The sequence below is a fragment of the Zalophus californianus genome, chromosome 9 (assembly GCF_009762305.2).
Source record: "Zalophus californianus isolate mZalCal1 chromosome 9, mZalCal1.pri.v2, whole genome shotgun sequence".
Lineage (NCBI taxonomy): Eukaryota > Metazoa > Chordata > Mammalia > Carnivora > Otariidae > Zalophus > Zalophus californianus.
In genome coordinates this window covers 105342016-105369042 of record NC_045603.1, presented here as the reverse complement: position 1 = coordinate 105369042, position 27027 = coordinate 105342016, and the positions used below count along the sequence as shown (strand labels likewise).

At 45.7% G+C, this 27027-nt stretch overlaps 2 protein-coding genes across 10 annotated transcripts in view; one reads left to right on the top strand and one right to left on the bottom strand.

The window, feature by feature from the left end:
- The window catches only part of ATP6V1E1 (ATPase H+ transporting V1 subunit E1), a 36757-nt gene extending 23731 nt beyond the window's left edge, over nucleotides 1–13026 (top strand). The window contains exons 4-8 of one of the 2 annotated variants that reach the window (XM_027592789.2): nucleotides 4475–4564; nucleotides 5369–5437; nucleotides 7783–7877; nucleotides 10908–10995; nucleotides 12419–13026. In XM_027592789.2, the coding sequence (XP_027448590.1) occupies nucleotides 4475–4564; nucleotides 5369–5437; nucleotides 7783–7877; nucleotides 10908–10995; nucleotides 12419–12481 (405 nt within the window). In that variant the 3' untranslated portion in view covers nucleotides 12482–13026. The remainder of the gene's footprint in view (nucleotides 1–4474; nucleotides 4565–5368; nucleotides 5438–7782; nucleotides 7878–10907; nucleotides 10996–12418) is intronic. The other variant, XM_027592788.2, reaches the window with a different exon arrangement.
- Nucleotides 12615–27027, bottom strand: part of SLC25A18 (solute carrier family 25 member 18) — a 29159-nt gene continuing 14746 nt past the window's right edge. For 3 of the 8 annotated variants that reach the window (XM_027592782.2, XM_027592784.1, XM_027592787.1), the window contains 9 exons: nucleotides 26023–26143; nucleotides 24213–24368; nucleotides 23917–23972; nucleotides 22677–22767; nucleotides 19358–19476; nucleotides 16740–16905; nucleotides 15807–15961; nucleotides 15162–15237; nucleotides 12615–14724 (listed from right to left, as the gene is read on the bottom strand). In XM_027592782.2, coding sequence (XP_027448583.1) covers nucleotides 14583–14724; nucleotides 15162–15237; nucleotides 15807–15961; nucleotides 16740–16905; nucleotides 19358–19476; nucleotides 22677–22767; nucleotides 23917–23972; nucleotides 24213–24368; nucleotides 26023–26042 — 981 coding nt within the window. In that variant the 5' untranslated portion in view covers nucleotides 26043–26143 and the 3' untranslated portion in view covers nucleotides 12615–14582. Of the gene's footprint in view, nucleotides 14725–15161; nucleotides 15238–15806; nucleotides 15962–16739; nucleotides 16906–19357; nucleotides 19477–22676; nucleotides 22768–23916; nucleotides 23973–24212; nucleotides 24369–26022; nucleotides 26293–27027 lie in introns of those variants that run through there. The other 5 variants (XM_027592783.2, XM_027592779.1, XM_027592785.1 and 2 more) reach the window with 4 other exon arrangements.

Genomic DNA, 27027 nt, shown 5'->3' with positions numbered 1-27027 from the left:
TGGGTGGCTCAGTTGGTTAAGTGACTGCCTTAGGCTCAGGTCATGATCCTGGAGTCCCTGGATCGAGTCCCGCATCGGGCTCCCTGCTTGGTGGGGAGTCTGCTTCTCCCTCTGACCCTCCCCCCACTCATGTGCTCTCTCTCTCATTCTCTCTCTCTCAAATAAATAAAATCTAAAAAAAAAAAAAAAAAATTCTGTCGGGGTGCCCAGGGTAGCTCAGTTCTTTAGGCGGCAGACTCTTGGTTTCAGCTCAGGCCATGATCTCACAGTTGTGAGATCTAGCCCTGCCTTGGGCTTCATGCTGAGCATGGAGCCTGTTTGAGATTCGTTTCTCCCTCTGCTCTCCCCACCCCCTTGCTCATGCGCATGTGGGCGCACTCTCTGTCTAAATAAATAAATAAATTCTCTCAGGGCATCATATTCTACCCAGTTTTTTTTAACCCCCCAAAATAAATTTTCCCACTTTTTTCTTTCTCCCTTTTTTAAGATTTTTTTTAAAAGTAATCTCTACCCCAGATGGGCTCAAATTCATAATCACAAAATCAAGAGTTGCATGCTCTACCAAATGAGCTAGCCACATGCCTCCCCCTGCCATTCTTTTTTCATATATACTCTTCCTGGGGTGCTTTGGTGGCTCACTCAGTTGGGTGCCCAACTCTTGGTTTTGGCTAGGGCCCTGATTGTCAGGGTCCTGAGATTGAGCCCCACATAGAGCCCCCCCCCCCTGAGTTGGGGTCCACACACAGCATGGAGTCTGGTTAAGACTCTCTCTCCCTCTGCCACTCCCCCCGCCCCATGCACAACTCTCTTCCTCTCTCCCAAATCTTAAAAATGTGTGTGTGTGTGTGTGTGTGTGTGTGTGTGTGTGTGTATGGTACACACCTTTGAATTTAAAGAATGGTTTTCACATTACTGTTGTCATCCTTTCTTTCAGTGTCTGGCTGGGCTAATTCAGAATTATAACCCTGTCTTCAGACTCTAGATCTTTGTGAGGAGATGAATTACTGTTTAAATATTTCTTGCTGTGGGACGCCTGGGTGGCTCAGTTGGTTAAGCGTCCACCTTCAGCTCAGGTCATGGTTCCAGGGTCCTGGGATTGAGCCCCGCATTGGGCTCCCTGCTCAGCAGGGAGCCTGCTTCTCCCTCTGCCTGCAGCTCCCCCTGCTTGTGCTCTCTTTCTCTCTGACAAATGAAATCTTTGAAAAAAAATGTTTCTTGCTCTGATGGTTTAGTCTGCTTTGTGCAGAATATATTTAACAATGACTGTTGCTGTGGGGGAGATTTTGAGGCTGTACTTTCTCTTGTGCCCTCAGGGACTTAGAAATATCTTAAAGCTAATCAAACTCAATTTATTGGAAATGGTAGTGGCCGTACAGTTTCTTTAGCAGATTCCTCTATTAGTGGTTACCATAGGCTCTGTCAGCTAGTCAGCTAAGTGCTTTAAAGCAAAAGCTGGCTGAGGATCAATAAATGGAAATAAAGCCAACCTGAGATGATCCCACCATGGGAAAAATGGGGGGAAAAAGTGACTATCATCTAATAATTACATATTTAGAAGAAGAAAAATGATTTCCTTTTGGACATTTGTTAACTTTTTTTTTAAAGATTTTATTTTTATGTAATCTCAACACCCAATGTGGGGCTTGAACTCACAGCCCCAAGATCAAAAGGTGAAAGCTCTGCCTACTGAGCCAGCAAGGCACCCCTGTTAACTTTATTTTTAAATTTTTTTTTAAGATTTTATTTCTTTGACAGGGAGATGGAGAGCACAAGTAGACAGAGTGGCAGCCAGAGGGAGAGGGAGAAGCAGGCTCCCCCCTGAGCAGGGAGCCCGATGTGGGGCTTGATCCCAGGACCCTGGGATCATGACCTAAGCCGAAGGCAGACACTTAACCGACTGAGCCACCCAGGCGCCCCCTCATTGTTAACTTTAAATGTATTTGGTTTTCATCATCAAAACAAAATGGGAACCTACTGAGTGCGGTGCCTGATGTGGGGCAGGGCTCCATCTCCTGACCTGAGCAGAAACCAAGAGTCCAGCACTGGGTGCTTAACTGACTGAGCTACCCAGGCACCCCATAAGGATTTTTTTTTTTTTTTTGACAGGTGTTGAATTCAGTGAAGATAATCTTAAGGTATAGAACAATATGTGAAGTAGAAAGGTTTTTTTTAACCATCTTATTTACTTCTTTATTTATTTTAAAGATTTTTATTTATTTATTTATTAGAGAGAGAGAATGATAGAGAGCATGAGAGGGAGGAGGGTCAGAGGGAGAAGCAGACTCTCTGCTGAGCAGGGAGCTTGATGCGGGACCCGATCCCAGGACTCCAGGATCATGACCTGAGCTGAAGGCAGTCGCTTAACCAACTGAGCCACCCAGGCGCCCTTATTTGCTTTTTTAAAAACAGAAATTTTAACTAGTTGCATTATAGTCTCTAATGACATGGATTCTCAGAACACCTTCATGAAATTCTTGGGGGTGGCCAGCTACAGATTAGAAATCTTCTACAGTAGTGCATGCTCATTATTATTTAAAAATTTTCTTAGTTTATTTGTTAGTACGTTAGAACCAGTTATCATGTGAAAGTATGTGTGTGGACTTTTATTCGTTGTCTAATATCAGAATCAACAGGAAGTTGTTGCCTTGCAAAGTGAGTCTGTAGAGGCAGAGGGGGCCACCAGGCTTCTATATCTGCTGTTGAAGGCTTGGAATCTATTTTACTTCTTATTAAAAGTTTTTTTTTTAAATTGGCCCTAAAGTGAGTACTTCTGATTTTTTTTTTTTAAAGATTTTATTTATTTATTTGAGAGAGAGAGAATGAGAGGGGGGAGGGTCAGAGGGAGAAGCAGACTCCCTGCCAAGTAGGGCGTCCTGACGTGGGACTCGATCCCGGGACTCCAGGATCATGACCTGAGCCGAAGGCAGTCGATCAACCAACTGAGCCACCCAGGCGCCCTGATTTTTTTTTTTTTTTTGAAGATTTTATGTATTTATTTGAGAGAGAGACAGTGAGAGAGGGAACACAAGCAGGGGGAGTGGGAGAGGGAGAAGCAGGCTTCCCGCTGAGCAGAGAGCCCGATGCGGGGCTCGATCCCAGTACCCTGGGATCATGACCTGAGCCAAAGGCAGACGCTTGACCAAATGAGCCACCCAGGTGCCCCAGTACTTCTGATTTTTTAAAAAAAATCTTGGTCTATTTGCACTTGGTAGATGTCAGATGAAATAAATGTTCGCTTGACGTTAGCTTCATGAGTGAGTGAGTGTCAGAGTGCCCTCGCCTCTGCACGAACTGTGGAGCGAGAGCTCGCTTCAGGCGTCTTGCACAGCAGTGGGTCTCAGAGGGGTGGGGATCAAGGGTAGCTCTCAGAACCAGATAAAGGGCTTTTCAGCATGGAGGGCTACTTCTTCCTCTCCACCCTCTCTGCCCAAACTCTGGCCTCTAGGTGAGCATGTGTCTCTCCTTCTTCCTTAAAGTACCAAGAAACGTAGCTTTCCAGAGATCATACTAAGCAGAATAGACTGTAGAACAATTTGATTCAGAGGCATTATCTCTGCCTTTTAAAAGACCTGACCGCTTTTCACCAGTAAGCCAATAAATGCTTATTAATGAGTAATTTCCACTGTATTCTCTCAACCATAAGCAATTTGTTTCCTGATAATCCCTTTTAATTTTTATTTATAGAAGTCAATTTTTTAATTTGTCTATATTAAACATTGACTTCTTTAATAAAGCATAAAGAAAATTGAAATCGGGCACCTGGGTGGCTCAGTTAAGTGTCTACCTTCGGCTCAGGTCATGATCCCAGGGTCCTGGGATTGAGTCCCGCATCGGGCTTCTTGCTCATTGGGAGCCTGCTTCACCCTCTCCCTCTCCTTCTACCTGCTGATCCCCTTGCTTGTGCTCATGCTCTCTCTCCCCCTCCCTCCATCTCTCATCTTGCACAAGTCTTTTTTTTTTTTTTTTGAAGATACTTATTTATTTGAGAGAGAGAGTAAGAGCACAAGCAGGGGAAGCAGCAGAGCGAGAGGGAGAAGCAGGCTCCCTGCTCCACAGGGAGGCTCCATCCCAGGACCCTGAGATCATGACCTGAGCTGAAGGCAGATGCTTAACCAGCTGAGCCACCCAGGTGTCTCTGCACTACAGTCTTAATAGCTTGCTTTTTTAAATCTATGTCATGTAGCTCTTTCCATGTTAATTAGTTTTGTAGGTTTCTGAACTGATTGATAATCTGGGCTTTTCTGCTTGAGCGTGAACTCCCTGGGAGCTGTGATGTTGCTTCCTGTTTCCATGTATCGATGTATAGTACTTAGTACAGCATCTGGTTTATCATATATCTTGGAATGTGTATTGAATGAAAACAGTAATATAATGTGAAGCGATTGGGCATGAGCCAGGGTCACCCTCACAGTGGGTTCTGAGCTGACTACCCTGACTACCTGTAGATAACTTTTTTCTTTTCTGCTCTTTGTAGGACCTACTAAATGAAGCAAAACAGAGACTCAGCAAAGTGGTAAAAGATACAACCAGGTACCAGGTGCTGCTGGATGGACTGGTCCTTCAGGTAATTTCTAGGTTAGACCTACCACTGATAGCCACAGTTCTTAAAAAATTGACAAGATGTGTTACAGACCAGCTCTGTTTTTTTTTTCCCCCTATTTTGTCATCTTAGCTTTCTTCCTTGCTCTTGTCCTTGTCATGTGTTGGGGGGACAGTAATATCTGATTGGATAAGACTTCCAGACTTCCTACCCTTTTATATATAGTCTTATTAGTCCTTTAGAACTCAGGGGTCAAATTTGCTTGCCATCTCCAGCTTTAAACTTCCCTAATTTGAAGGGCACCTGGGTGGCACAGTTGGTTAAGTGTCCGACTCTTGATTTTGGCTCAGGTCATGATCTCAGGGTTGTGAGATCGAGCCCCAAGCCAGGTTCTGCACTGGGTGTGGAGTCTGCTTAAGATTCTCTCTCCCTCCCTTCTCTGTCTCACTCTCTCCTTCTCTTAAAACAAACAAAAACAAAAACAAAACTTCCGTAATTTGATTTTACTGCTAAAATATTTGCTTTAGATTTTGGGGTTCAGACCAAAGACAGTATACATTTTAAATGCTGCTCGCTTGTGAATTCTTATTTTACTTAGGTTAATTACAGTAACATTTGGCTTCCACTTGAAGATTCCCATATAAATTTTGTTTCTGCCACCAGAGTATATTTATCTTGTTTGTGAGATTAAAAGCTTCTTTCCATGTTATCATACTGTGTATTCTGTCTTTTTCCAAACTACGTGAAAGAATTATAAAAATATTTTATTTTGCTGTTGGATTTTATAAATTGCATTTCCTAATAATTGCATCTGATTATGTCTTACAGGGTTTGTACCAATTGTTAGAGCCTCGAATGATTGTTCGTTGCAGGAAGCAGGATTTCCCTCTGGTAAAGGTAAAGAGCTTAAAGAAGAAATCCATTTTCTTTTTTTAAATACATCAAAATGTTAGAGATGAAATGCATGCTTTAATAGATGATAGCTCAACCATGGAAATTAGAGGTATCTTAACACATTACAGATAGTAACTTAAGTGTACCTAAGTCTCTAATTTCTTTTCATAAAGAGGTCAAGTTGCTCCTTCTGAGTTAGTACCCTCCTCCCTTTTTGGGAGCTCTGTAACGCCATAATCTTTTAGAAATTCAGCAATGAAAACAGCATGTACTGGATTGGAGCAAAGATAGGCCATGTCATCTAAAAGTGACAAACTACTCCCAGACTAGCAAGGCTTGGCTATAACCTAATGTATTCCTGTAGTGGGGAAAGAAAGTGGGTACAAAGAAAGTAAGCTGCAGTCCCAGAGGCAAATGCTGAGGTGTTCCTCCGTGGCCTAAGGGAGAAGCTGCCTGGTCTGGGGGCGGCTGCTGGCGCCACAGGGAGTCCATATGGGCTATAGCATTAGACGGGTACCCTAGACTGAAGGACCCGTAAATCAGAATGAACTCACTGAGCTCCGACTCTGTCATCGAGTTGCTCTTCAGGTGAAAATTCTTCCCTGTGGGGCGCTTGGCTGGTTCAGTTAGGAGAGCATGAGACACTTGATCTCCGGGTTGTGAGTTTGAGCCCCGTGTTGGCTGTAGAGAGTACTTAAATAAACAAAACTTTTAAAAAATAATAATAAGGGGCGCCTGGGTGGCTCAGTCGTTAAGCATCTATCTTCGGCTCAGATCATGATCCCTGGACGTCGGGCTCCCTGCTCCATGGGAAGCCTGCTTCTCCCTCTCCCACTCCCCCTGCTTGTGTTCCTGCTCTCGCTGTGTCTCTCTCTGTCAAATAAATAAAATCTTTAAAAAAAATTTTTTTTATTTTAAAATAAAATTCTTCCACGCAGCTTGCTTTCAGGCAAGGATTGAGTGCTTAGTCCCTTCGCAATTACATTTCTTACTATAAATTAATATACTTAGAATACATAATGTGTTCACGCTCTTATTATCATTTGTCTCCCAAGTAACTTGTCTCCTAGGAAAGAAAACGTGCCAGCTGGAGAATACAGGTGCTCATTCCCCTCACTCTGCACTGGAAATTAATAAAGTGATTCTCGTTTATAAACTATGCCAGTAACCTGGATCCATGTGTGTGCTGACAGCCTCATTTATGAACCTATAAAACAGAGAGCTAGACATACTGGAGAGTTCCCCAAGGTGATAAGCATTCTTTGGAGGCACGTCTGAGTTGCCAACTAAAGTTCCTTTAAGAAAATGTTATTTAGGGTGCCTGGGTGGCTCAGTTGGTTAAGCAACTGCCTTTGGCTCAGGTCACGATCCTGGAGTCCCTGGATCGAGCCCCGCATCGGGCTCCCTGCTCGGCGAGGGGCCTGCCTCTCCCTCTAACCCTCCCTGCTCTCATGTACTCTCTCTCTCTCTCATTCTCACTCTCTCAAAATAAATAATAAATAAATTTTTTAAAAAAAATGTTATTTATATGTCTACTTATGCACATTATTATTTAGATAGGACTTTCCACTAATTATGTTTTATCACACTAATTACAGTATAGCATTATTGTTTTTAAAATTGTAAGATGTACAGTCACAGTATAAACTTGACCATTTCAGGTGTGGAGTGGCACTAAGTACATGCACATTGTTGTGCAGTCGTCGTGGTCCCATCCCTCTCCAGAACACGTTCACTGTCCCGAACTGAAATTCTGTCCCCATTAAACACTTAACTCCCTGTTCCCCCCGACCCCGGCACCCACCCCCCTACTTCCTATCTTGCTGAATTTGTCTACGCTAGGTACCTCATGCTAGTGGAATCATACAACATCTGTCCTTCTGTGACTAGCCTATTTCACCTTGCATGATGTCTTCAAGGTTCCTCATGTGAGCCTGGTCAGAATTTCCTTTCTAAGGCTGAATTATATGTATCTGAATTGTGTGCACATTTTGTTTATCTGTTAGACACTTGGGTTGTTTCTACCTACCTTTTGGCTGTTGTGAATGAAGCTGCTGTGAACATGGTTGTACTATTAGCCATTCAAATCTCTGCTTTCACTTTTGGATATATACCCAGAGGTAGAATTGCTAAATCATATGGTAATTCAGTGTTTAATTTTTTTGAAGAACTGCCATACCATTTTCCACAACAGCTGTACCATTTTACATTTCCATCAGCAACGCATCTATTCTTTTACTTGATAAATAAATAGGAATATGCCTTGCTTGTATAGTTCGCTGTTTTGTTTTTTGGATACTTGCTCTGTAGTTTCTGCTAAAACCTTCCATCATTTTCTCTTTTTCCAGGCTGCAGTGCAAAAAGCGATTCCTATGTACAAAATTGCCACCAAAAAAGATGTTGATGTCCAAATTGATCAGGAGGCCTACCTGCCTAAGGAAATGTAAGGAGTATTCCTCCTCTTAACACCTAAGCTTCTTTTCACTACGAGAATGGCCTTCATGCTGGGTCTGGTTGAAAGTTTTCTCTGAAGCACTCTTCCCCAAAAGAACAGTGGTACGGCTCTGTGCCGCTTGTGCCTCTTGCTGTGTTTTCTTTCAGGACTGTGGTCTCTCCTGTTAACCAACTGGACATGCTCTAAAAGGAGCTAGCTTCCTGTGGCCGCTTAGTTTATTCTGCAGAGAGGCAGCACTAATTCTTTAGCCAGAACTCAAAGCTGGGTCGATGCTGAGGAAGATAATTGCTACCTCTAAGTTTCTATGAAATAAGACAAGTCATCATGTATGATAGGAACTACTGTATAGACAAATAGAACCTAATAGGTTCCTTAGATACAGAATTGCAAATACCAGTGGTACTTGTGCTGTGAGGAAATGACAGGCCATTTCTTCAGCATTCCTGATAAGCTTGGTGCTGCCGGGCTAGGCAATAGGAACTCCTAATGAGGTCAGAGCCACGGTCATTTTCTCGATTGTGCTTGTGTTTGATGCCACGTAGGCACACGTTAACTAACATTGCAGAAAGTCCTTGGGACGCGTGAATGTAGTTGAAAGAGCACCAGACCTGGGTTTGAGTCCTGAGTTGGCCTTTTGTGAGCTATGGGACCTAGAGACTGAATTCCATCATTTGTAAAATGGAATCGATGCTTTTTGCTTTTTTGTTTCATGAAGTGAGGAAAAGAGAGGAGATCGTACATGTGAAAATGCTTTATAAACTCAGAAGGTGTATAAGCTAGTGCAAAAAGCTTCAGTATTATCATCAGATTCAGGTTTGATTCTCCACTCTGCCACATACTCACTGGGTAGTCTTGGACCATTTATTTAATTTCATGGAGCCTGGATTTCCTCATCTCTAAATTGGGATAATAGCACCTACCTCACAGAATTCTTGGAAGCTTAAATGAGATAATGTTTATACAGCACTTAACACAGTGCCTGGTACCCACAGTATACGTAAATATTGAGTGGTCAGATACTCATTGTAGTAGAGATTGAGCAGGCAGGACAGAAAACACTTAGTTCAGGGTCTGTCTGGTAAAGAGTGGGTTTCAGGCCTGAAACCTTTGGGGCCAGATGTTTTGAATACCAGTGTTGAGAAAAGCAAGCAAGAACATATACCACTTGTGACATAATACCCCAGCAGGGTCTTGAGGCGTCACCCCCCCCCCCGGGGTGATCAAAAATACTAATATTTCTGAATGGGCACACTGACATTGCAAGGGATAAATACATAAAGATTCGCTAGTCATTTGCTGCCAGATGACTAGAGGTCAGTTTAGCTTTTGGAGACACACAAATTAGACTTTTGTTCTGATAGCGTATTGAATTTCAAAATTGTAGATAAGGAACGGTGGACTGATTCCAGTGCTAATTTAAAGTAGAATTTTAAATATTGTTTTATTCAATCAGGTCATTTTATTCAATCTTTTTAAACCTTTTTTCTTGTTTGTAAAGTGGCAAGGATACCAACTGAGACTCATAGGTTACTGGGAAGATAGAAGTCATGGGCAGCCCTGGGCTTTACAGTCAGTGAGTGCCTGGCCCTCAGTCAACATTCTCACACAGTGGTGGTCTTCCTGCCCTTACTCCCTCCATGAGAAGAAAGAACTGTGTCACAGACAGTGGGGTCAGGATTTCAGCAGAGCCAACCACGTCCTTATGAAGGATATAGTCTGTTTAGAGAAACCAAAGAAATGCCAGAGGGAGGGAGGATAGAGTAAGAAAATTATATTAACGTCATCGTCCATTAAAGTTTCCCGAAGACAATTTGCGAAACCTTTTCCCAGCCTTTGTCACATAGCCTGCTTATTTCAAGAAATATTTGGGGACGCCTGGGTGGCTCAGTCACTTGAGCATCTGCCTTCCGCTCAGGTCATGATCCCAGGGTCCTGGGATCGAGTCACACATCAGGCTCCTTGCTCAGCAGGGAACCTGCTTCTCCCTTTGCCTGCAGCTCCCTCTGCTCGTGCTTGCGCACGCTCTCTCTCTCTCTGGCAAATAAGTAAATCTTTATTAAAAAAAGAACAAAGAAAACCACCAATGCCTTTCTAAAAAAAAGAAAAAAAGAAGAAAAATATTTGATGAAATTCTAATGTACAAAAGAATTTCAGGGGCGCCTGGGTGGCTCAGTTGGTTAAGCGACTGCCTTCGGCTCAGGTCATGATCCTAGAGTCCCTGGATCGAGTCCCGCGTTGGGCTCCCTGCTCAGCAGGGAGTCTGCTTCTCCCTCTGACCCTCTTACCTCTCGTGCTCTCTGTCTCTCATTCTCTCTCTCTCAAATAAATAAATAAAATCTTTAAAAAAAAAAACTTATTTGTAATTTAACAGTTCATCAGATTTCTTCGAGTAATAAATGCTTAATACGTTTCAGAATTTAAAAAAAAAAAAAAAAAAAAAATTTAATTCCCGGAGGCTCCTTGTAGTAGAATTTGACTTATCTGCCTTAAGCCTCTAAGTGCTAGAAACTTTGGGGAAAGGAACAACAGAAGTGAGGTGTGGCTAGAGGCAGGAATTTCTAAGGGCCAGTCTGGCACAAGATTACAGTGGTACCTTTAATCTGATACACAATACAGTTATGCATATGGCCTTATCAGTACCCCCTGGTTATTTGCAGGATTGGGCCTTTAAGAAATATTCAGATGAGGACTTGATTGATTGACAACCGGGGACTAAATCCTCCCCCTTTTCATTTTGTTGGGGAGGGCTGATTAGAATTAAATTAGGTGCTGTAATATAAAACCAGATTGGCAGGTAGCAGTCACTTGGTAAATGACAGTTACTATCAACAACCATAGCTTAAGTCCTCAGAAGCTTTCTGAATTAATTTTAAGTTCTTTGCATGTGTTTATTAGCCCCTTACAGTATATAGACACTCCACACACCAAAACAGCTTTCTTCTCGGAAAGAAAGTAAATGTACCATGGGTCTATCTTCCTCAAATCTATAAAAATTGTTATTTCCTGTGTTCTTTGTAGAGCTGGTGGAGTTGAGATCTATAATGGGGATCGTAAAATAAAAGTTTCCAATACCCTAGAAAGCCGGCTGGATCTCATAGCCCAGCAGGTGAGTGTGGGAATATGTTTTATTAGTTGGTCTGTTGTTACTTTGAAGTGGTGCAGAGAACATATGTCCATTCATTGGTATTTGGGGTTTGTCACTCTTCCTACATTTTGCGGCATTTTCTTGAAAGGAATGTGCAGTAGGCATGCAGCGTTTACTGAGGGGACACCATTTACATGAGAGTGAATTTGGGGTCGAATGAGGTTTTTTTTTTTTTTAATTTTTTTATTGTTATGTTAATCACCATATATTACATCATTAGTTCTTGGTGCATCGAATGAGGTTTTATTTAGGATTCTGATGTATACATTTTACTACATCTAGAGATGCTGCCCAGAGTTCTTTCTCCAGTAAGAATGATGGGAACTAAAGTAAATAGTGTTTAAAGGAATTGCCATAGGGCTGCTGGCTCTTCAGATGTTTCCAGGTTTGTATAAATGAACTCTAGGAAACAAGCCAGAAAAATTCAGGTGTCTCAAAATGCTGAGCCTCTTTCAGCAGCGGTAGTCTGCTGCTGTGGCTGCTAGCTTGTCTTAGAGCGGAAGCACTTTGACCTTGACTATCATCTTCTGATAACTTAAACCCTAAAGCTGTGTTCACCATTTCAGTAGCCACTACCCACACATGAATAAATTAAAATTAAGTAAAATTAAAAATTGAGTCCCATGGTTGCACTAGCCACATTTCAGACACACAGTAATCACATGTGGCTAGTGGCCTCTCTATGGACAGCACAGCCCGAGAAGTTTGAGGTTAAATCCTAAGGATTTTTCAGTAGCCGTTAACGCACGAGTTCCTCAGCACAAACTTGCATTATGTGTTTTCTACCTGGCACGTACTCAATCACACTCAGTAACTGTTGAAAGAAAGGACATAGGTGATCCAGAATATTAGGAGATAATATTGTTAAGGGATCGTCTCTTTTCCCTACAGCACAGTTTAACAGAAGCCTTGAATGGCTTTAGTTCTAGTTTTTGTGCTCATCCTCTTTAAGCAGGCAGTCATAACCACAAATTTGTGATTGGCTAAGTTTCTAGCCAAGGATTCTGTTACAGTTTTTTTGGATAAGTAAAGGTACAGACTTGCTGCACTTAGCTTTGTGGTTTCCTTCCCAGCTGCATAGGGGTTGCTGACTTGCCACTTGCAGTTAAGATATGCAGTGTTGGGGTGCCTGGGGGACTTAGTCGGTTAAGCATCCGACTTGTGATTTTGGCTCAGGTCATGATCTCAGGGTTGTGGGATTGAGCTCCCAGTCAGGCTCCCTGCTCAGCGTGGAGTCTGCTTCTCCCTCTCCCTCTCTCTCCACCCCTCCCCCAACTTACACTCTCTAAAATAAATAAAATCTTAAGAAAAAAAAAAAGATGTGCTTTGCTTTCCAAATTCTCCAGTTGACAACACTTACTTATAAGAACTTCTTTCTTTACAGATGATGCCAGAAGTACGGGGAGCCTTATTTGGTGCAAATGCCAACAGGAAGTTTTTGGACTAAACCTTTGGGCGAGGTGGAGTTCATTCACTGTTCTCCTTCTGTCATGGGGAAGTTTCTGATACTTGAAGAAACAAGATATCTGTGGCTTCCCCTTCGCTGTTCTAATATTCTGTATTTATCAGTGGATCCTCTCTGTAGCTAATGCCCTTGGCCTAATTGTTAACAGGAGAGAAAGTTTCACGTATTATGATCAGGAAACCTCCTTAGCTTACTGAAAGTAGCACAACTTATATTTGCTTCTGTAGCATGAAAGTGAGGGTATCAGATGGTGGTTACCAGCGCTTCCCCGAGTCTCTGCTCTTCCTCTCATCTTCTGCTGTCATTCTCGATTCTAGAGGTTGATGTGTGTGGTGTTCTCTGACATTCAGTCTGTGCTCTTTAGGCTTCAGATGCATGGGGCGCATGCATTCCTGCCAGCACTAGTAGCTTCACTGTTCACCTGTTTGGGCCTAGAAGCGTTCCTCATCTGTAAATGTGATTTAGAATCTAAGCCATGAATCGGTCTTATTTATTAAAACAAAAGGTTTACATGGATTTCATTGTGATGTATTATGCAAGGTGCTACAAGTTTGTGGTTTGCGAGGGAAAGTTCTTCCTGAGGTAGCTAGCCAAGCAGCGTTTCCCTAGTCCCTACAGTCGCTGGTTGACAGCGGTCACTACATGAAACCATCAGCTTTCTGTGTGTCCTCTGGCACTCCCTGCTCATGTCTGCCAGCCCCTTACTAGCTTTCACGCAGACCACACACACGGGTGGTATTACCTGTCCTCCAGAGGGTTTGACCGCTTTATCAAGGAAGCAGTTTTACTAGCCTCGGCAGAGTTAGGAAGGCATCTGAGGGCTTACTTGGGGAGAAGGGTTACTGTGTATCAGGCCTAAACCCTTTCACAAAGGTCCTTTTCTTCCTCTCCTCCTCTAGCTTCCCGCCCTAGGCCTTGCAGCGGGGCAAAGGTGGGAGTCTAACTCGGGTTTGTCTCTGCGGTCTGCACTCGCACATGGTCAGTGTGACTACTGAGCCTGACCATTTTTCATAAATGTGACATTTGGGACAAGGCGGGGACTAACTAAGTGCCAACCCCTGGCACAGCCACTGTTTACTGAGGACCTGAGCCCCCGTGTTGCTGGCATCTCTCCGCAGCAGGCCTCTGGGGAAGGACTTGACGCACGTGGGGACTGTCACGGCAAACCTGTCTGGCAAGGCGATGCAGTTATGCAGGGATGGAACCAAGGCTGGAAATCTGGTGTAGCTGAAAGAGAAGGCACCCCTGCGGCTGTCCCGCAGCCTCCGCAGCAGTCATCTGTCCCGTGATGGGACTGCTGCAGGGCTCATTCGGACGTAGCTCGGTTCTGAAAGGGACAGGGACAGTAGAGGGCAAACCATTCTCTGTGGCCCGTCTGCTTCTCCCACTAATGACAAGACGAGATCTGAATCCATTTTATTTAAAACCATGTTCTGTGGACAGTGTTCTGGGAAAGCTGTGCCTCGCAGGGAGGACCTGTGGGGGGGAGGGGAGGAGACAGCTGCCCTGACTTGGCCCCGGCCCTGGCTGCTTGGTTAGCCTAATCCCACAGCCATCTCATTCGAAAAGATCTGCTTGGTTTCCAACACAGTGCGGACTTAGAGGGCTTTCATTGTCTCCTTGAACTTCTGATCCTCCTTTTTCCCAAAATCAGTGCTAGAACTAACCATAGGTTATTTAATTCAGAATTAACAAAACTAAATCCTTAAACTGACTCAAGTATACAGAGTTTGAGTGTGAAGTAGAAAAGGAAGATGCAGAAATGACCCTTCTATCTTTACTTTGTGTTAAGGGCCTGCAGTTAATCCAACCCAAGCATGTACTGTTTCTGTTGAAAAGGAGGTGGTTAGGGGCTTCTGAAGCTCCCCGGTAGCTGTAGCCCCAAAGAGAATGAACGAAGATAGGAAGGGAGAATGGGACCATACCTAACTTGCTTATTAGAGTAAGAGTTTCTTCTGAGATTGAGGTAGCACTACAAGTTAGAGAACAAAATACAACCTGGATGGGCCACCTTGCTCGTCCCCCTCTAGTCTAAAGTCGAATGGGCTAGAGAGATGGCAGGGGACTTGGGCTCCAGCTATCTCTACTTGAAACACTTTAAGATCCGCTCCCCAATACCAATGAAATAGACCCCTTGGGCAATCCCAAAGAGAGGGGCTATGACAAGGGCCCGGCAGCCTGCTCCCTTCATGAGGGCAGACGGTCCCTCCTGAATCCAGAGTTTCCTGTGGAGAGAGAAGAGCCCTGTGAGCTGATTGGCAAGAGTGCAGTGCAAACAGTATTAAGTGATATGCTCCCCTCCAACGCTTCTTCCCTTGGAGAGGTGTTATTTTCCACAGCAGTAGTAAGCCTCCCAGGGGTGCAAAAGCCTTGCCCCACCCACTGTGTGTGCACAATTGGGTTACTAAGCAGCTGGGTCTGGGCCATGGGAAATGGGCTCAGTCTGACTAGACTGGGAGAAATGCTGTAGGGATACAAAGGAGGAAAAGCTCCCAGTACATCCTGTTTTGTTGAGAGGTGAGGGGAAGGAACAGATTTCAAAGAAAGCCGGAGCTCAGCGTGGTAACGGTGATAAAGTTGTCCTCCAGGTGGGGTGTTAGGTAGACAGCAAGGCAGGGGGACTGTCCCAGCCCCAGCCTTTGCAGGGCTGCAGGCCCCTCACCTGGCACAGTCGGTGATCCCACTGTAGCTGTCCTCACCCAGGCCTTTTTTGAGGGTTTGGATTCGAGTTTTCAAAACTAAAACAAAGGTTAAAATAAGTAGTGAACATCTTGCTTTTTGGTCCCCTCTCTCCAACATGAAGCTGTTTCCTATTAGAGCCAGCATGCACAAAACTGAATCCTGAGGCCAGTTTTGCCACTGTGTAACCTGTAATAGAAGATCCTCATTTATAAAATGAAGGAATTAGAAATGACCTGATCCTTCAGGTTACTCATACTTTAGAAAGGTGCACCAGTGTGTTAGAGAAGCTGGGTGTAGCCCTGAAGGTAGAAGTGTGGTCTCACACTGTTTTAATTCCTGCCTTTAGCCTCAGGTTTGAAACCTCCACTGGGGGGACAAAAAGCTAATGAAATCAGCACCTAGAAGGTGAGGGGATTTGTCAGGGATAAAAGAGTGAAGGTCTCCTTGGCTCCACTTTATCTGGGAAGACCCTTGCTGAGTTTCTGCCCGTGGCCACAGGTTGCCACAGTTGGAGCGGTTTCATTTCTATCTGAAAAGTAGATGACAGTCTTCTAGACAACTGTACAGCTGTCTGACTTGTAAAGTGAGCCAGCCCTTGAAGGCCCCCCATCTCTGACGCACTTACCATCCAGAGGTGTTACTGCGACAGCGGCTACGGAACCCGCAGCACAGCCTGACATGAAGGAATGAGCGAAGGAAGCCTTCCCCGTGCTCTCGGTGACCCCGAGGTTGTTAAGGTTGGCAAACAGTGGGAAGTAGATGATGGAGAAGGGGATGTCTCTGTGGGAGAGGAAGCGGGATGAGCTGCCTGCTGCTCAGGGGGACCCCACCCCCACCCCCGCAGGCTCAGGCGGGAAGCCTTTCCCTAAGCCCCCGGGCCCGGCTGATGGTCAGAGACAAGCCCACAGTTACCTATTCCTTCCCTGGCCCCCATGATCATGTGCAGCAGCAGAGGGCGGCTGCCTGCCCACCCACGCTCCCTGCGCATCACTGCCCTCCCAGCACCTGCAGGGCTCAGGTGGCGGACGGGGGGCCTGGGAGCGCGCGAGAACAGGTGGCAGGCTAAGGTAAGAGTGAGTGGGGGGAGTGGCTGGTGAAGAGCTCTAGAAGCTATGTGTTACAGGGGGTGGGGTGGGCAGGAAGGTGAAGTACATTGACCTATTGCCCAGTGATAGGAGAAAACTAGCCACTGGCCTGGCACACTTCTGATCAACTTTAAGGATTTTGGCCAAGTAGCAAAGTAAAATGAGGGGTCTCTGCTCCAAAGTCCTTTGTATATAGGGCATTCTTAGGTGCCTTTGTTCCACAGAACATCCCGTACTCATGTGGTCTGGTTACTGGAGAAGGGGCCTCAAACTAGTCTTCCACGCGCCCATCCTATGCAATTCTGCCCACTTCCGGACCAAATAGGAAGCCTGGAGGTAGTTTGCTCTCTGGGGTTTGAATGTTTCAGGAAGAATGCAGTGACAGATTGGGGCCGCAGTCCCGCTGGCCCTCTGTGCCCTCTCCCTGCTCCCGGGGGCCCTTCTGTGTCCCAAGTTCGGGAAGAAAGCTTCACCTGAGGAGAGTGGCGCCCAGGCCCTTGTAGAGACCGGCCAGGCCCTGGGTGCGGAGTAGCTCCCGGGAGATAAGGCTGGCAGACGGGCGCTTGTGGGCGGAAGCTGAACCCGTAGTGTAGGACCTGGAGGAGGAAGGTGCTGAGGCCAAGCCCTGATGATGAACTGCTGAAAGGGAGGACAGACCCCATCACGAGCAAGGCCCCAGCAGGGAGTGTGCCTCCCGCCTCCTCACCCTGGGACAGCTCAGAGGTGAGGCTCACATCCCTACTAGAATTCTGACAATTGTCCGAATTTTATTTATTTTTAAGATTTTTATTTTTAAGTCATCTTTACATCTAACGTGGGGCTCGAGCTCATGGTCCCAAGATCAAGAGTCACACGCTCCACCCACCGAGCCAGCCAGGCGCCCCAGATTGTCTTCATTTTAGAACATTTGTTTTTGGTTCCAAGGAAATCTTTCTAAGATCTGTGTCATCTAATATGTCATCCCCGCCGCACCGGGCACTTCCCAGGAGGCACAGCCCGCCCGGCCTCCTCCATAGGCAGCTACAGCAGCACCTACTCCAGCCCCAAGTCCTTATCCTCCCGTTAAAGCTGTGCTTTTGACCTGGCTTCCATTTCTAAACCACCTCTGAGCCTATTTACATAGTTTCGTCCTGCTGGCACTTTGGGACATCGGAGTCCCACTTCCTTCTGCCTAATGTGTAAAGCAGCAAATTATTTTTGTCCAAAATCTATCTCCTTCAGGCCTCCAGAGGTGCCTCCTCCCTCTAATATTCCAAGATCAGGTGAACACGGCCTTTATACCCTTCACATTTTATAGAATTTGATTTTTCATTTTAGTTGAATAATTCAGAGCCCATCACTGGATGAGTTCAACATCTAAGAAATAGAATGGAATTGTTTTTTTCCTGAGCATTTCAAGTATAGCACTTCAGTGTGGGTGAATTCCATTCATGACCACAGGATTCAATGTGCTGAAATCGTGTGACTGTTCGTTTTCTTAATTCTCCCCATTTGAGCAGCTTTGTCTAGACTCTACGGCCTTGCTCCAAGGAAGTGATTTCATGTCCCAGTTTTGTCTAACAGCCAGCAGGGCAACATCTCACACTGAGAAGCTGCTGACTGCACATCTGTTCCAGGGCACAGGTCCAGACAATGAGCTTGAAGAAGGTAGTTCATTGGTGAGCTTTATCTTCCTCATAGCCTGCCTGATGTGCCCATAGCTCCCCCGTTCATTCCTAGCCCGTCTTTCCCTGCTTTTGACGTGGTTTAGGAATACTAACACTCTCACCCAAGTTGAAAAACAAAATGTGGGGTGGCTGGGTGGCTCAGTCGTTAAGCGTCTGCCTTCGGCTCAGGTCATGATCACAGGGTCCTGGGATCGAGCCCCATTTATTGGGCTCCCTGCTCAGTGGTAAGCCTGCTTCTCCCTCCCCCACTCCCCCTGCTTGTGTTCCCTCTCTCACTGTGTCTCTCACTGTCAAATAAAATCTTAAAAGAAAATAAAAAATGTTTCATAGCTTTTACTCTTTGTAGATCAAAACACAGGGGCTTTCCAGCGCTCAAACTTTATTCTTGCTGCAGTTTCATGCGCTTCAGGCTAGTCTGCTCCAACCTGGAAAGCTGGTTGAATTCTAGCACAGCAAGTGCGCACAGTGGGTTTGAACAGTGCTAGGTTAACCTTGCCGGTGCTAGGTGCCGGTGCACCTCACACGCTGGCTTCTTTAATGCAGGTACTGCGGTTCACCCCCGAGGAGAAGCCCTCTGTCCCACCCCACCGGGGTTGGCCTCTCTTCCGCTGGATAGCGAACCCTGGTTCTTAATCTATGCTTTGGTACTTACACCACTTGGTATTTTTGAGAGGACCAGGATTTAGGAAAGGGACAAAATTCTCTTCCAAAGAAAACAAAAAGAATAGGAATGGTTCTCTTGTCCCTTCTTATGCCTTCCCACGAAGGCCAGCTTCTATAGCATAATATAATAGAGCACAATATGATGTCTACTGACTGAAGTGTTTATGATCAGGTTGTTGACACTTAAAATATTTAGGAAATCAAGCCTAACGGTTATGGTGATCTGATAGGGATAGTAGGTTATTTTCTGATTCAAGTTTCTCATTTCTGCTATAGAATTAGAAGTATTGAAATCTAGAAAGGTACCCATTAAATAAAGACTTCTGGGGTAGAGCATGCAACTCTTGATGACCTCAGGGTTATAAGTTTGAGCCCATATTGGGTGTACAGATTGCTTAAAAAAATTTAAAAATCTTAAAAAAAAAAAAAAAGACTTCTACAGGGACGCCTGGGTGGCTCAGTCGATTAAGAGGCTGCCTTCAGCTCAGGTCATGATCCCAGGGTCCTGGGATCGAGCCCTGCATTGAGCTCCCTGCTCAGCAGGGAACCTACTTCTCCCTCTGCCTGCAGCTCCCCCTGCTTGTGCTCTTTCTTGCTCTCTGTCAAATAAATAAATAAAATCTTAAAAAAAAAAAAAAGTCTTCTACTGACCTGGAAAGCTAATTGAATCACACAGTCTAGCCAATGAGTGCAGAATGTGGGGAAATCTATTCTGATCATAGCCCTTTGCTAATCCCATGTGAAGTCGGGATAGGCCTCACCCAAGCGCCCAGCATCCTGCAGCTGAATCTTGAGCATTTCCATGGGACAGGTAACCACCACCTGGCATATTCCAGCTCCACATCCAGCTAGCATCTCCATCTTCAGATTCCGCTGCATCCTGTGGGACCATGAGTCAGGCTCCTTCAGGCCAGCCCTGCCACCCACCCTAGCCCATCTACCCAAGTCCCTTGGTAGTTGGGACTTTCCGTGCATGGTACTCAGCCTCGTTTGGATCAGCTGCCACTCACCCAGCTGGGTAAATCATCACCTGGCCCTCAAACACAGTCTCCTTAAAACATGAAGCTAAATTTAAAACAGGCGCCAGGGAGGTAGATAGAACCTGCACAGAGGTTGAAACTAGTGCATTCAAACTACCCATTGCAGGGATATGATTGTCCCCAAATCCCTGAAGCAGTATCACCAGGGCAATGGGAGGCACAGAGAGTACTAGAAAGTGTTTGGGGGCTGATTTTTAAAAATTCATCAGTATAATAAATGACACATAAATCAATGGAATAGAATTAAAAACCCAGAAATAGAGCCCTGCATATACAGTCGTCAGCTAATATGTGACAAGGGAGCCGAGAATACTCCGTGGAGAAATGACATTCTCCTCAATAGATTGTGCTGGGAAAAATCAGATAGTCACATGTAAAAGAATGAAACCAGATCCCTATCTTACACCACTTACAAAAATGAACTCAAAATGGATTAAAGACTTAAATGTAAGACCTGAAATGATAAAACTCCTAGAAGAAAACACAGGGGAAACCTCCTTAATGTGGGTCACCTAAAGCATAACATGAACAAAAACAGACAAGTGCGGCCACTTCAACCTGAAAAGCTCATGCAGAGCGAAGGAAACCATCAACAAATTAAAAGGCAGCCTATGGGCTGGGAAAAAAATACTTACACATCACATATCCAATGAGTTAATATCCAAATATATAAAGAACTCAAAACTGGATAGTAAAAACAAAAAACCCAAATCAAACAACAAATAATCCAATTAAAAAATAGACAAAGGACTGGAAAAGATATTTTCCATAGAGGATATTCAAAAGACTAGAAGGTACATAAAAAGGTGCTCAACATCACCAATCATCAGGGAAATGCACATCAAAACCACAGTGAGATATCACCTCACACCTGTTAGAATGGCTAGTATCAAAAAGACATAAGGGGCACCTGGGTGGTGCAGTCGTTTAAGCGCTGGACTCTTGATTTTGGCTCAGGTCATGATCTCAAGGTCGTGGGTTAGAGCCCTGTTCTGGGCACTGCCCTCACTGGGGAGTCTGCTGGAGATTCTCTCCCTCTCCATCTCTCCCCCACACCCCGCTGTCTCTCTCTCTCAAATAAATAAATACATCTTAAAAAAAATAAGATGGGGTGCCTGGGTGGCTCAGTTAAGCATCTACGTTTGGCTCAGGTCATAATCCCACGATTGTGGGACCAAGGCCCGCACTGGGCTCCCTGCTCAGCGGGGAGTCTGCTTCTCCCTCTCCCTCTGCCACTGGTGATCTCTCTCAAATAAATAAAATCTTTTAAAAAAATAAATGGTAGAATGGGAAGCCATCTGGCCTAGGACTTTTTGTTTTTGTTTTTTTAAGATTTTTATTTATTCATTTGAGAGAGAGAGAGTGAGACAAAGCACAAGCCAGGGGAAGGGGCAGAGGGAGAAGCAGACTCCCCGCTGAGCAGGAAGCCCGATGACTCAGGGCTCAATCCCAGGACCCAGGAATCATGACCTGAACTGAAGGCAGATGCTTAACTGACTGAGCCATGCAAGAGCCCCATCTTTAAAAAAAAAAAAAAAAAAAAGGGACAGATGATAAATGCTGGCAAGGATGTGGTGAAAGGGGAATGCTGTGCGCTGTCGGTGGGAATGCAAACTGGTGCAGCCACTATGGGAAACAGTGGCCTCCATAGTATGGAGGTTCCTCAAAAAACTAAAAAGAGAATTGATCTAGCGATTCCATTTCTGGGTATACATCCAAAGGAGAGGGAATCACTATGTTGGTGAGCTATCTGCACCCCCATGTTCACTGCACTACTGTTCACAAGTGCCAAGATTTGGAAACAACCTACGTGTTCATGGACAGATGGATGGATATAGAAAATGTGGTATATATACAATACAATATTATTCAGCCATAAAACAGAAGGAAATGCTGCCATTTGAGACATGGATGGACTTCAAGGGCATCATGCTAAGTGAAAAAAGTCAGAGAAAAACAAATACGGAGTGGTCTCATTGACATGCAGACTCTAAAAAAAATTCAAACTCATAGGGGCTCCTGGGTGGCTCGGTTGAGCATCTGACTTTGGCTCGAGTCATGATCTCAGGGTCCTGGGATCGAGCCCCACGTCGGGCTCCCTGCTCAGCGGGGAGTCTGCTTCTCCCTCTCCCTCTGCTCCTCTCCCCACTTGTTCTCTCTCTCTCTCAAATAAATAAGTACTTTTTTTTAATTCAAAGTCATAGAAAAAGAGATCGGATTTGTGGTTATCAGAGGACAGGAATTAGGTGAAGGTGCTCTATAGGCACAAACTTCCAGTTACAAGGTAAGAAGTGCTGGGATGTAATGCAGCATGATGACTATGGTTAACCCTGCTCTACAGTACATTTGACAGTTGCTAAGAGAACAGATCCTAAAAGTTCTCATCTCAAGGAAAGAAACAACTTTTTTGGGTAACTATAGGAAGTAATGGATGTTAACCTAACTTATCGTAGTAAACATTTCACAGTATATGTCTACAAATCATTATACCGTGCATAACTATGCACTGCACAAACTTATACAGTGTTGTACTACAGTTATGTCTCAATAAAAATGAAAAAAATGTTCATCAGCTAGTTGATGAATATATGTATAGTCTATAATGGTCTATCATCTAGAACTTTCAAATTACACCAGCTCATTTTCTCCTTTCTCTTTCCTTTTTTTTTTTTTTTTTAAAGATTTTATTTATTTACTTGACAGAGAGAGAGAAAGAACACACGCAGGGCAAGCGGCAGGCAGAGGGAGAGGGAGAAGCAGGCTCCCGTGGAGCAGGGAGCCCGATGCGGGGCCTGATCCCAGGACCCTGGGACCATGACCCGAGCCGAAGGCAGATGCTTAACCGACTGAGCCACCCAGGCGCCCCCTCCTTTTACTTTCCACTTGCCAAAACATAACACTAAACTTCCGCCATTTGTGTGCACATATTCACATGCATGCAGACAGGTAAACTGATAAATTCCTCTCCCTGTCACCGTCCCCCCAAACTATAAACATACAGTGATGTATTTTCACCCCACAGCCCCCCACCTGGCCATACCCATCCTCCATTAGCAGCTGCCGGAAGAAGTCATTGGCTGCCAGCTTGATGGCCTTCTCTGGAGTGACCAAGGTTAAGTTCACTGCAGCTCCTGGAAGTAAAAAATGAGGACAAGTTAAGGCCATCTCAGTGGTAAGACTTCTTGGGTCACCTGGCGGGCTCAGTCAGTGGAGCATGTAACTCTTGATCCCAGGGTTGTGAGTTTGAGCCCCATATTGGGTGTAGAGTTTACTTAAAAATAAATTACTTAAAATTAAAAAAAAGTCACAATTCTCTGAATCTGTCACTCATGTAGGCAACCTACTCTCACATCTAGCCAGGCAGGTTTCTGGGAGCAACTGGGGTCTTGTGGGGGAGGCTGTTGAGGAGGGTTCCTCTGCCTATTTTATAGAAACATGAAAGTTTTTTTCATCTCCCTACTTTGACTCTCCTCCCTCCACATTTCCCTTTTGGACGCATGTGTTTCCTTTATGGGCTCATTGGTGCAGTTATTGGGAAGTTATTTTCGTCCTTGCAAGTGCTGCCCATCTCGATGATAAGTGAAGAGTTCCCCAAATCCAGCCCCAATAATAAGGTCCTAGGGGACAGGGGTCGGTTTCCATCGCTCTGGGCTTTACTAGCCCAGTCCCACTGGCAGTTTTGTGAGTTACAGCAGTTTTTATTTTATTTCTCCGGGGTACTAGAATATCAGCTCCTTCTTAACACCAGATTTGTATCCATTTTCCAAGCCCTAATCATGGCTATGTGGCCCCGGATGGGGTCACTGCAGGGGACAGGGACAGCACTGCTTGTGTCAGGGAAAAGCCAATCAGTAACTCCCTGTCAGAAGCTCAAAATCCTTTCCATCTCTTCCCTGTCAGCTTCTTCCCCTTCTGCTTTCATAGCTAATGACCTGACAGCCCTGAATGGGGGCGGGGGCGGGGGTAACCACTTGCTTCCAGCATCACACAGTGGTGCCAGGATGGAAACTGGGGCTCCTGGGCTCCTCAGTGTGCTCACTGGTGCCCCCCCCAAACCTCACCATAACTGCCTGTCTTCACCAAGGAACATGGGGGCTTATAAAAAGCAAATGTGGCTTAGGATCACCTGGTAGCCCAGGCCCCACCCCAGGAGCTCCCTGGGCAGAAGAAACGCCACTTCCCAATGTTCTGTAAAGCCACAGAGTCTGGTGCGCTGGACTGCACCCTCTGTTTTCATTTGGCCCAAGCCAAGCCTCCCCTGGGGTGCAGGATAAGCCCACCTCGGTACATGCCCAAGAAGCCTTCTGCCCTAGCAGTTTTCATCAGGCAGTCTATCCTAGAAGCAAAAGCCAGAAAAGGAAATCAGTGGTGAGCAAGAGGATACCCATCAGCCCCCCCCCCAACCTGGTGCACCAATTCTTCTGGGCACACCCCAGTTGACTATCTCCCCCCACCCCACTCTACCCCCATAATGCATGCACTCCCTAAATAAAGAGACTGGAAGGAATGAGGGCCCATATCCCTCCCTGGGAGCTCCCCTCTCCCTACTCACCCCATTCCCCTCACCAATACCTACATTCCTTTGTAGATGTCTTTTCCATGCTGGTTCTGCAGTCGAGTCTTGGCCAAGTCGATGGGGAACACACAGGTCACCCCAACAAGCCCTGCCACACCTCCATTGATGAGTTTTGCTGTGACACTAGGCCGTGAGGAGGAGGGAGGCACAGAATGACTGAGGGAGGCAGAGGGACACAGGAGCTCAGAGGGAGGCTGGCTGCAGAAAGCCTCACACACAGCCAGGACAGATGGGGTTGGGGGTGGGGGACAGGGAGGGGAGGACAGGAGAGCAGGAACAGAGGGGAGAAAGGGTAGAACAGCGGCTCCTCCTCCGGGGACCTCAACTCCACACCAGGGACCCCTCTCCTCAGCCTCCTATACCCAACAGCAGCACCTCCCACAGCCAGCCTGGGGCTCCCTCCCCCAGGTCCAGTTACAGAGACAGGTGAGGGCCTGGGGGCCAGGAGTGTCTGGCCACCCCCTCCAGGGGCACTCACCAGGGCTGAGGCATCTTGTCCTAACTCCCCCCAGGGAAATGCTCCTCAAGCTAAGATGCTGCAAAGGCTTTTGGGAAGGAGGCCCAGAGTGCCAACTCTGCCCCCTGGGGCCCCACCGGGGTGTAGGAAGTCCTCAGCTCCCCTCAGAGCTGTCCCTCAGAGCTTCCACCAAGGGCCTGTTCTCCGGCTGGTCCCCCACCTTTAGAGCCACATGTGGGAAAGTTTTCCAACGGACTGCAGTGGCTTAAGTTCAGTCAGGATGGAATTTGAATCCTGGCTATGCTGTTTACTTACAAGTTACCTCACTTTTCTGATTCTTTGTTTTTCCCTCTGTAAAACTGGCCTCAAGGGATTTTGTGAGGATTAAGTTAATGCACTTGGTAAATTATAGCTATTATTTGTAATAAGAAAGGGCGCCTGGGTGGCTCAGTTTGTTAAGCAACTGCCTTTGGCTCAGGTCACAATCCCAGTGTCCCAGAATCGAGTCCCACATCAGGCTCCCTGCTCAGTGGGGAGTCTGCTTCTCCCTCTGACCCTCTCCCCTCTCATGCTCTCTCTCGCTCCCTCTCTCTCAAATAAAGAAATAAAATCTTAAAAAAAAAATAAGAGGGCGTCTGGGTGGCTCAGTTGGTTAAGCGACTGCCTTCGGCTCAGGTCATGATCCTGGAGTCCCGGGATCGAGTCCCGTGTCGGGCTCCCTGCTCAGCGGGGAGTCTGCTTCTCCCTCTGACCCTCTTCCCTCTCATGTTCTCTGTCTCATTCTCTCTCTCTCAAATAAATAAATAAAATCTTAAAAAATAATAAGAGAACACACATTTTTACAATGAGGGCTTCTAGTCAGCACAAGACCACCAGGGCTAAAGTATTCAGATTATCTGATTCTAGCCAAATGTCATGTCAAGTCACACTTTACATAATGTGAGCCCCTCATCCTGGAATTTTGGAAGACTGAAGATAGAAAATAAAGCTTCCTCAGTCTCCTTGGAACCTAGTAGTGTTTTCTTATCTTTCAGGCCAGGGGCAGATTGTGAGCAAAATATTTGCAGGTAGATTACCTGGAAGTAGTAAGAATAGATATTCTCTCACACCTGAACCCTGATAAGCAAACAGACAAGCAACTTTGTGAAAACAAATAGAATTGTGACTGAAATTTTGCAATCTGAGAAGATGCAGTTCAAACAAGGATAAATTTTACATATATATTTTGTATACTGGGGGAAAATGAGTCTCACTTGCTCTTCCCCTGGACTCAGGAATCTGGAAGAGAAGCTGAATGATGTATTGTTACCACAGAAACCCAGCCCAGAGAGTCGGCTGTCTCACCCAGTTTACCTCAAATCCGGCTTGGACATTCTGCCGGGGGCCAAGGACTGCTGGTGGGTCCCGGCACGGGCTGTCGGCTCCTCACGGGAGATGGCTGGCTGAAGCAGATGTGGTATCTGTCTCCTTGACTCTGGCCCACCGCAGCAGAACGGATAGAACACAGGTGTCAGTGGAGACTGGCCTGAGCCGCCTTCCGGGCAAGCCTCGGTGGGCTGGTTTCCTCCTCTACAGAGTGGTCAGAACAACACTTACCTCATGGTGTGAGAAACCAAGTATGTGCTGGGACAGAACATTATTAATACATTATTAATACACTGATGCTGCCAACTTGCTTTTTTCCTTTTCCTTCCTGGACCTTCTGGACTTTGGGGATTGAGATCAGAAGAAAGGCAATGAGAGAGGAGGATAGCTGACCCAAACTAAGGCTCAGGGAGAGGAGTTCTGGGGCATCTGGAAGAAGCCCGGGGGAGTGGTGGTGAGGGAAGCTGATGGGTACAAAAGAGGGATATTAAGAAGAGTTGCTATGGACTAGGAATCCCTCTCATGGTGTCCACGAACTGTAACAAAACACTTGAAATGTTCTTTAGTTACTTTTTGGCTCTTAAAATGTGTTTTCTAAACTTACTATGATCCTGTTGAAAGACTAAGCTGCTTTTAAGTCTCTGGACTTATTTATAATTGATACATATAGAAAGCACCAGGACGGTGTCAAAAAGTCAAAGCTATAATCATAATAATAATTACAACTTCTGGGGAGGGGTCCTGCTTGACCCCAGGGGGACAGTGTCAGGAAGAGTTCTCCTGAGGCTCCAGTGGAGGCTGGGCTTGAGCTCTGAGATGCCTCTCTCCTCCAGGCTCCCTTCAAGCTGCTTTAGGGTTCCCCTCCTCTTACAGGCTCCTCATTGGTCCCTGAGGCTGCCAGCAATTTTCTGTTGTTTCCAAGTATTTTGTATTAGGGAAGAAAAGAGCGAGACCAGTCTTTCTCGTGGTATATATTGATCCATTCAGAAAAAA